The sequence below is a fragment of the Rhinatrema bivittatum genome, chromosome 2, assembly GCF_901001135.1.
Source record: "Rhinatrema bivittatum chromosome 2, aRhiBiv1.1, whole genome shotgun sequence".
Classification (NCBI taxonomy): Eukaryota; Metazoa; Chordata; class Amphibia; order Gymnophiona; family Rhinatrematidae; genus Rhinatrema; species Rhinatrema bivittatum.
The window spans coordinates 599107807-599118410 of NC_042616.1; the positions used below are offsets into that span (position 1 = coordinate 599107807).

Genomic DNA, 10604 nt, shown 5'->3' on the forward strand with positions numbered 1-10604 from the left:
TAATTTTGGTCCCTGAATACAAAAAAGGTGACCCCCTAGACTCTTCTAGACGAACACATTTAAAAGAAGGAACATCTAGGTTCAACTGGGTTCCTGACCGGAGGGTGTTTGGGCAATACACCTTAAGAGCAGTATTCATACTATGAGGTGCAATGCCTTTCACTCATTAAAACACTAGATTTTATCCGCCAGGCCACAGGAAACCAATGATGTTTTAACAGATATGGAGTAATGTTAAAATAAGATGGAATTTGCTCTATTCTCATGGCAGAATTTTGTGCATTTTGTAAAGCTCAAATGGCATTTTTTGGAATACCCAAATAACGAGCACTTCAATAGCCAATGATGGACAAGGCTATTGAGTGTATCTTTTTTTAATTTTGCTTTTCCAATATAAACAAAACATTCATTGAATAAAGATGTCCAAAATAAATTTCATATAGTTCCAACAAATTACCATCATGAAAGTACATCATATATTCAAAAAAGAAATATAATATCACGTAATAACTCAAGAAAGCAGATGAAAAAAAAAAGAGCAATTAAAAAAAAGTAAATCAGAAGTTAACAACTTCCCCCTTGATATAACAATTGAAATTGAGAACAACTGGTTATCTCACTTATTTACACTGATTCTACAGCTACATTCTCTAGGGTTATCGAGTCAAGGAACACACGAAGCTGTGATATTTCAAAGAATATATATTTCTGTTGTTGAAAGACAACCTCGCATTTGCAAGGAAATCTCAACATCTTTCCTCCCTTTGCTTCTGTCTCTGCTCTCAGACCCAAATATTTTCTCCTTCTATCTTGCGTCATTTTAGAGAAATCTGGATAAATCCAAATTCTTTCTCCATGGAAAATAGCCAATCGATTGTGCATATATGCTCTTAAAACTGCATCTCTATCTATAGCAAAAGAGAAGGAAATATGCAAAACTGATCTATTTGTTATTATAGTATCTATATCAGATTCAATTATTCCTGTTAGATTTAGATTTGGAGATGTTTCTTGTGACAATTTTTTCCCTGAGGAGTTACCTCTTGGTGGTACATAATAGATCTTCGAAACTGTAGGGATAGCTTGTTGGGGAAATTTCAATACCTCCACTATGTACTCTTTAAACATATCATAAGGGGCAACCAAATCCTGCTTTGGAAAATTTAAAACCCTAAGGTTTAAATATTTCTGGGTATTTTCTAATGTTTCTAACTTTTTTTCATAAACTCTCTCAGCTTTTGCATATTTCTGCTGACATTTCTCCAACTTTTCCATTCTTCTCTCTATTTGTTCCACTTTAACATCAGAATTTAAAATAGATGATTCAATATTCTTAAAACGCAGATTAGAGAGTCAATGGTAATTTTAGTTAGATTTATCACTGCTGTCTCTAAAGATTTTATAGCACCCCAAAGAGTGTCCAATGTTATTTCTGAGGGTTTGATTAGGACAGGATAAGAACACACTGGTGGTTCCGACTCTTTTTCCCCTGATATAGCTGGAACTTCTCCTCTTCTCTCGTGTCAAAGATGATAATTTCAAAAAAATAAGAAGCAATATTTAGAGGTGGAGGAGGAGTATTCGGTGCACCGGGGCTCAAAGATATTTCGGCCATTAAGGCTGGTGTTTGCTCACCACCAGAACTTATAGCGGCCAAGTCCTCTGGTTTTAAACCTGTTGTAGGGGTAAAGAAAGCCTGTATCTGGGGCTGAGAATGTTCCAGTACAGGGGTTGATACAGTCATCTCCCTGACTTTCACCTTCCGCTTTGTGTGAGGCATCTTGATCAAGAGGAAATCGTAAATACACCCACATGTAACTTCTTAACCCCGTTTCTCAATATATTTACTGAAACTGCTTTCTTGAGTAGGTGGAGGCTTCAGGAGAGAGTCAAAAGTGTTAAATTAAGGTACTTACTTTCAAACATAAAGTCCTTCTTATTTACTTACCCAGTAGCTTCACTTCCAATGATGTTACACCAAGCCGTGCGCCCTTTGGCGACACGCCGGCACGTCGACGCACCTGGAGGGGTCAGCTCTTATAGCTCGCTTAAGTCTCAGCCTGATGACGTCAGCCGCACCCGGAAATCCTTATATGGACAGGGAACTCCCCTCACAGGTAAATTAAATCAGGAAATCAAACAACGGTCCTCCGATTCAGGTGCTTCCTCTCTCCTCCACCTCCGAGTGAATCATTTTTAAGTCAGAAACATCAAAAAAGGGTCGAATTCTTCTAAGTATCCGTAGTTTAAAGTATGAGGTTTGTAATACCTTTTTTTTTTTATCTAAGGATGAAGTGATGGCTAGGTATCCATTATAAAACCCAGATATTTCACTATCACTAATAGTAAATGATGTCCCATCAACATCTAAAATTCCATGTGGTATATCTTGCAAGATACAAAATTTCTGTTTTTGACATATTCAGGACAAGTTTGTTCTTTGTCAAGCACGGATTCAAATACTTTAAGCAAACTGAAATTTTCTGCAGGGCTTCATCTTTGGTCCCACTCACAGGTACAAAGAATTGTATGTCGTCAGCGAAACTTTGATACCCAACCTCCATATAAGCAAGGGCATGACCAATAGGGGCTAAATAGAAATTAAATAAAATTGCCGATAGAGAGGATCCTTTAGGAACACCCGTTTTCACCTGCAGATACCACCCTATAGCTGCGATCTTCAAGAAAAGACAGAAACCACATCACCTACTCCAATTTCTCTTAAATGTTGTAGCATAATTGTATAATTAATTGTGTCAAATGCTGCTGATCAATAAAGGACCAGGAAAAAAAAAAAAAAAATCAGTGCCTGAGCAAATCCACATCTGAAGACAATCGAACAACAATAAAAAGGTTTCTGTGCTATAGTCTACTCTGAAGCCAAATTACTGAGAATCTAAACATGAGTGTACGTTTACATTTGTGTTCCTTGTGGAACTCCTGTTCCGATTACTTCATTCTTATATTTAATGAATTGTGAACGATTTGAAAGATAGGATTGAAACCAATTTTTTGAGAACCTTAGTTATAAAAAGGTAGATTTGAGATGTGTCTATAGTTGTTAAAATTATCAGGAGGGGGGCACTTTGGTTTCTTTAGAATTGGCTTAACATATGCCATTTTTAGGATGGCAAGGATGTTTCCTTCATTTAGGAAAAAATTCACTAATTTCAATAAAGAGGGGCAATTTCTTCCTTCAGACATTTAAATGATACATTACAGCATTCACTTACAGGGCAAAAATAGGAATTTAGTTTCCTAATAACAGAACAGATTTCAGTAGGATTAGATTCCTCAAATGAAACCAAATCATTGGTAAAGATACAGTATTTTAAAATATTTCATCATCAACCGCTGGTAGCACAGAGATTAGTAAATCAACTTTATCAATAAAGAATTGTCCTATTTTATCTAAACTAAAGGATGTTTTACGCAATCAGGTTCCCTCCACGTGATTTTTTTTTTTTTTTTAAATAATGTTGAAAAGTTCAAGGGGATATTAATGGCAGAATTAATCCTGACTGAGAAAAAGGTGCGTTTGGCCCCATCCGTTTGATACTTGTACATATTCATTTTATGTGGTCCTTAAAAGGGACGAGCCCAAAAAACAAGGGAATGGGAGGAAAATTCGCCCAATTTTATCAATTGTTTCATACATCTCCACCCATTAAAGATTTTGAAAAGACATTTTGGGCATCTATTCCTTTTTGTTTTTTCCTCCCATTCATTTTAGACAGGTAAGTTTGTCTATCGTGCTCCAACCGGAGCCAGCGACGTTCTAGTTGATGTACATTACATTTAAGTGTACCAGATTTGGGGTACAACCATGGGGCTTTATATAATCTTTTGGGTAATACCTCTTTTTTGGGGGCAATCACTTCTAGAGCAGAAATAAGTGAAGATTGTCAATGTTTCGAATGCATTCACACATTGGCAGAGGATCTCTCATAAGCTTTGGTAGGAAAACGCTACTAATTTCTTCAGCTTCAAATCTACTTCTTTTCTTAATTACACATTTTGAAATGTCTCTTAGGTTGTTGCTTAGTCAATTTCAATTGAAGATGAATTAAAAAATGGTCTGACCAAAGCATTAGAAAATAAGGAGGAATTAGATTTGATAAAGATCAAGTCAAGTAAGTTACGAAACTTATGAGTTGCCTGAAAGACTATTTGTTGCCACCCTAAAGCTATCATGGTGGCTAGGAAGCTTGGCAAGTGTCAGACAAAGGAAAGGCATCTATGTGAGTATTAAAGTCCCCTAGAATTAGGAGTTCTTTAAAATCAATATTAAATGAAGATAAAATATCAGCAATAACTGTCTGGTCTTTACTAATAATTGTAGGAGGGGCATAGATTAGACAAATTCCCCAATCTTCATTAGCTGTGACTAATACTTCTAAAGTTTTAGGAACTGTTAGTATAGACAACTGACATTTGAAGAGTTTCCTTACTCAATATCAAGAGTCCACCACCCCGTGTCAGGGAACGTTTGAGACAAAAAGGTCCGATAACTGTTTAAAAAGAGAGCTGGTTTAGAAGTACAATATCATATCTAGTAGCCATGTTTCGGTTAGACAACCTACATCAGAAGCATGCTCAATGATAAAATCAATAACAGGAATTTTTTTCCTAATAGATTGGACATTGAAAGAAATAAGGTTGGGGAGAGGACTGGATAAATTACTACACAATTTAACAAAAAGACAGTTCATGGTAATCCTTCATGTGCATTCTCTCTTAAACCGGCATATTTTCCCTTACCCCAAATTGAAGGAATAGGTTCCTCCTCCAACATTCTTCCGAATTACTAACTTAAATTTTTAAAAAGCGCCAAAGGGGCACGCAAAGGGGCAGGCTCCTTTCGTACGCTGCTTTGGCGTGCTGCCTTCAGCGTCTGGCCCAAACTTATGTCAGTCACTGTGATGACCTCAGCAGCAGGCAGAGTATCAGCCCAAACCGGTGAAAGGAGGCAAAATAAATTAAATAAAGATCGGGCAAGGCAAAAGACTCCTCAGTGGCAGAAGGAGCTCCCAGAGCCGAGCACCACAGCCACTGAAATAAATGGTGGAATTTTAACTGCCTTCGGTGTCTGACACCAACTTATATCTGTCACTGTGATGACCTCAGCAGTGGGTGGAGTTTCAGACCTAATTGGCGAAAGATGGTCAAGGTGCCCAACATAGCAGGATTTAAGAGAGATTTGGACAAGTTACTAGACAAAAAGTCTAACACACAGCTCCCCTGTAAGGAAAGGCTAAAAAGATTAGGGCTGTTCAGCTTGGAGAAGAGACGGCTGAGGGAGAATATGACAGAGGTCTATAAAATCATGAAAAGATCTTGAACGGGTAAATGTAAGTCAGTTAACTACTCTTTTGGATAATGTAACAACTAGGGGGGGGGGGGGGGGCACTCCATGAAGTTAGCAAGTAGCACATTTAAAACAAATCAGAGAAAATTCTCTCACTTAATGCACAATTAAGCTCTGGAATTTGTGCTGGAGGATGTGATTAAAGCAATTAGTGTAGCTGGGTTTAAAAAAAGATTTGGATAAGTTCCTACAGAAGTCCATAAACAGCTATCAATCAATAGGGAACAGCCATCGCTTGTTGCCAGCATTAGTAGCATGGAATTTATTTAATGTTTGGGTACTTGCTAGCTCTTGTGACTTGGATATGCCACTGTTGAAGACAGGATACTGGGCTTGATGGACCCCTGGTCTGACCCAGTATGCCATATCTTATGTTCTTATGATTAGCCAGATAGACTACAGAAAGCAAGTGCTATCCCTGGGAGTAATAGGAAGTAGATCAATTGTATGGCTTCTGCCAGGAACTTGCTATTTAGACTGACCATCGTTGGAGACAGGATGCTGGACTCAATGGGCTTTGGTCTGACCAAACATGGAATTCTTATGTTGTTAAGCTTCCCTCCCCCTCCCCTTATAGATTACAGAATGGGCGAGAAGCCTTAGTGAATTAGGCCCATAGTATCATGTTTACAATATTAGGAACCAGATGTACTAAGCTTTTCTCCCCACTGACCTCAATCCCTCTGGTTGGTAAAAGATACAATATTTCAAATTAGAATGAATTTTTGGGTGCATCCCATGACTGTTATAATTCATAAGTATGACCTGAACAGAGAAAAAAGTTTGCAAACAGTACAAAATTCTAACTGGAAGTACAAAGCACTTTCCTTGTGGCCCTACACTAGATTAGCAGTGCAGTATACCCACTGTCAAAGTATTCATTTATGGTCCTGTACAGGAAAGAACATTGCAAGAAAAAGAGTGCATCTCCGATGATCTGCTACAATTTAAATTGCACATAGTGTTTAACAATTAGTAAGAATCGCTTTTCATACAATGCTGAACTGAAAACTGAGATTACTACCCACTTTAGGCGGTAACTGCTTGACCACCATATGTCAAGGATCTGCGCGATTGTTCTCTAAAAACTATCCCCTTTAGGTTTCAGTGAACATTTCAAAAAATTAAAAATACTTATGATGCAGAGTGGTAAACCAGCAACAGAATTAAGCTGCCTGTTCATGCCTCGGTATACCAAACCAATGTCTAAAGTGGTGTACCAACAGGTATAGAGAAGATGAAGGCTGCTCCAACCTGCTGCAGAGCTTGGAGAGCCATGAATTAGTGGCAGAACAAAGATGCATACCTGCAACAGGAGTTCTCCATGAAAGGAAGCACAAAACAGCCCCATATGCTAGGTGATGTCACCGACAGCGATGAATGCGAACCAATCATGTCTTCTACAGCTCTGAAGAATCTGGAAAACTTCACATGCAGAGAAGCTAGCATGCAGTTACCGCCTAAAGTTACCTCAGGAAATGGAAAAAACTACAACAACAAAGCAGCCAAGTATATAAATATCAACTATCAGGAGACGGGTGGGAATGCATGGTTGTTTTGTGCTTCCGCCCATGGAGAATGCCCGACACAGGTATGCAATTTTGATTTCTCCGTGGACTTGCGCACAAAACAGCCCCACATGCTGGGACTGAAAAGCTCAGTAAGAAAAATTAAAAAGCAAAAATGCAAGAGGTAGGAAAATATTCCTGGTTATCTGAATGAATCCCACCCCCTTCCTTAAGAAGATAGTTGGTGTTTAAATACATGAACTGTTAATAATTGAAGATCCCCAAGTTTCATTGGAATCCCATTGAGAAGTAATGCAGTAGTGTTTCTAAAAAGTATTGAAAGAGGCAAGTGATAATAGTTATAAGGTTTTTCTGTTATAAGAAGTGACAAACCTTCTTTGCTGGAAAGGATGGTGTAGTTCTTGATTGTAAGACAATACAGTTATCTTTCATAATTATGATTGATTCTTGAACCTTCTTATTGAATAAATTGTCCCCAAGGTAGGGTGCAACAGCTATCCTTTCAAACAGATCTTCACAAATATCGGAGGATTTCAGCCAAGCCAAACACCTGGATGCTGCCGGCGATCTAACAGCAGACTCAAAGATGTCATAAGCAGCTCTGGTTAAATGACAGTAGCTTCTTCAAGAAGTTTAATATGATTGTGGAGAGTCTGGATGTCCTTCTTTAGCACATGTGTAAAGTTCTTTTTAAAATCTTGCATTAAAAAGCTACTGCACCATTTGAATCTGGTGAACTGCAATTTTGGATGTTAACATGGCCAACTGAAATTGCTAGATTCTATGGGAAAATGCCAATCGCACATCTTTGGAAGGTGGAACTACCGAAAAAGGTTTTTGGTTTTCTAGCCTTTTTCAAAGCAGACTCTAGGATAACAGAGTCATGCGAAAGTTGAACTCTTTGAAATCCTGGACTTTATATCTGCAGCCTCTGAAACAGGAGGAATGGTATATGGAGTTGATTAAAAATTTCTCTAATGTTTTTTTAATTGGAACTGCCTTTTTTCGTGTTTTGGTCTGCATACATTTTAAAATTCCAGGTAGCTTTTCAGATAATTCTTCTCACTCCTGCAGTGTAAAAGGGACTTTTATAGACATTTTTTTTTAATGAATCCTGGGTAGGATTGGTCTTGGACCAAAAAAGAGTCAAACTTCCCACCTTGTGGGGGAATATCTATGTTTGAATCTGTCCATTGATGATCCAAATAAGAAATTTCTCCTTCACTAAGAGGCTTTCTAGAATCTTGGGTATCTTGAAAAATTATATTCTCCATTGGAGAAGGTGGTAAATCTTTAGTCAGTGATCTCTTGAGTTGATCAGGTTGTTTAGGACGAAGACTCTCATATAGTTTTTGACAAATTTCTGCCATATCTTTTTAACAAACTGTTCCAGTAAAGGCAGATAATCATCTGAAGGAGTTTGTGCTTGAGATCTATGTTGAGAGCGTGATCTGTGAGTTGATTGCTCTTTTTTACGGGTGGGACTTTGGGATGGTGAGGAAGACCGAACTCATCTTCTCTTCTTAGGTCTCTTAGGAGAATCATGAAGACCAACTACTAAAATTATAGAAGAGGAAGTTAAGGGAGAATGATACCTCTGTCTGAATTGAAAAAGGCTGCTCAGAATCTGTATTCATCATAAACTCTTTTATAGAGAGTGTAATTTGTCTGTACTTGGCTTAAGAAAATGTCTTGGAGATGACATCAAACAATTGGAATCTTCCAAAGTAGACTTCCATTTTTTTATAAGCTTTCACTGATGAAAGATTTCTATGTGATGGTGCTTTAGAATGTCATGGCAATGGCGACATAGGATGGTGCCTTGATCTGGCATATGATTGGCACCATAGGTATTGGCACATTACAACTTGGCGCTATAGTTGAAAGTGCCCTGTGATGGCTCCGTCTGAGATCTTGATGGCGAATGTTTACAAGTTTTCGAACTTCCTGAGCAATTATCTTGACAATGCCCCTTTTTAGAAATGAGAAGAGGAATGTTTTGCCAATTTCTGAGAAAGTCTTTTTCGAGTGAGAAACCTCATGTTTAGAAGAGGAATGTTTTCTTTTTTCGACAATGTATTTATTATCTCCCAGCTCCATTGTAACTTTATAAAAAATGGTATTTAAGAGCTCTGAGAGACATGCAACCACGAGGTCCACAAGTAGTGGGGTCGTGGTCCAGGCTCAAACAGTTATGTGTGTCCAAAGACCCCATTAATTTAGGACACCTTTGGCACATTTTAAATGGTGCCTTACCTTTAGAAGACTCCATGAGGTAACCAAAAAATTTTCCTGTAGTAAGAAAGAAACTTTGAAGATAAAGCAGTAACAGAAGACAACTTTGGGAAAGTACATCTGAATTACTTGGCGGAAAAAGTAGACTGAAGTAACTTTAGGAGGTAACTGAGCGCTAGCCTCCCTGCGCATGCTCCAAAGTTTTTCCAGATTCTTCGGAACTACAGTGATCTGATTGGTCTGCACGCGGCGCCATCACCCAGCAAGTGGCGCAGTTTTGTGTGCATGTCCACGGAGAACTCTCAAGCCCAAGGGGAGATGGACCGGACTGCCTATAGAATGGGTGTGTTGGGCAGAGCAATGAGGGCACTGCCTTCTCTTCCCTGGACAAGGCAGACAAGAGATTCTGTCCACAATTTTCAGAGTCCCACTAATTCTCCCAGTACCTGTCAAGTAGGAAAGTATGCCCACAAGCCATCCCCATAAACACAGCTCAAGTAAGATTCTATTTAAACGTGATCTTTTTGATTGAAAAATTGACCACCCTTGCTGAAAAGAGTATATAATCTTAAATGCAGGGAAAGTTTCATTTGGAGCAGCTTCCCGAGTTGGTGAAATAGTAAAATACTTAAAAAATAAAATAAAATAAAAGTCACCAAGGCCCTCACATCCTCAGTCTCAAAATGATCAGTCAAATGCGGAGAAAAATAATAATATTAGTAATAAAACCACATCCACATCTGGAAGATGGCAGGTTGAATCGTTCTGCTCAAAAGCGTGTGAACCCTGGAGGCGCACTGCAATGTCCCCCACCAAAAGAAAGCGCGAGCCCTAGACGGAGCTCGAGGCGGAACCGTGCAGGACCCCGGCCCGGGCAGACCTCTCACCTTGTTAGTGATATAAGCGGCTAAGTAGAACCAGCAAAAGACGAGTCCGAGCGCGGGTCTCTTTAAATACATGAGTCACAGCATCGCCCTGCTCGGGGTGCCGAGAGGGTCGGCGCGCAGCGCAGCTCAGCTCAGCTCAGCGGCTTTCCCGGCGGCTGCCATGACAGGGACACGTTGCCCGGGCCCTGCTCCAATAGGCGGCTGAGGGAGCTCCTCCGGGTGCGGCCCTCTTAAAGCGGCAAGGCAGCCCCCCCCCCCCCCCCCCCCCCCAAGCGGACTCCGGACTGACAGGCAGGGTGCATAGAGCGTGCCTGGGGTGCCGGCATCCTACATGTTAATTAACTTCATTCCTGCCTTACCCACCGCTATATTTAACGTCTGCCATAGAAATAAATAGCCAGAGAAAGAGAAGGCGAGAGATCCCAGCATGATCAGAATGTTTGTTTTCTACATCTTTATTGGCATCACCTAAGGAAACACTGTTTTGCAGCCCAACGTCAGGCTAAGGAGCCCCAAACTGCCAAGAGGGAGCAATTTTTAAGAGAGATTTTCCGCACAGGGCCCTTTCCCCCCCCGCCGTTGGTA

At 39.7% G+C, this 10604-nt stretch overlaps 1 protein-coding gene across 8 annotated transcripts in view; it reads right to left on the bottom strand.

The window, feature by feature from the left end:
* TMEM241 (transmembrane protein 241) overlaps positions 1-10209 on the bottom strand; it is a 204686-nt gene extending 194477 nt beyond the window's left edge. For all 8 annotated transcript variants that reach the window (XR_003854780.1, XR_003854782.1, XR_003854781.1 and 5 more), the window contains exon 1: positions 10020-10209. Coding sequence is in view for 3 of the 8 variants with exons in the window: in XM_029591130.1 (XP_029446990.1) it covers positions 10020-10091 (72 nt within the window). In the remaining 5 variants the exon portion in view is untranslated. The remainder of the gene's footprint in view (positions 1-10019) is intronic.
* Between the last annotated feature and the right edge of the window lie 395 nt (positions 10210-10604).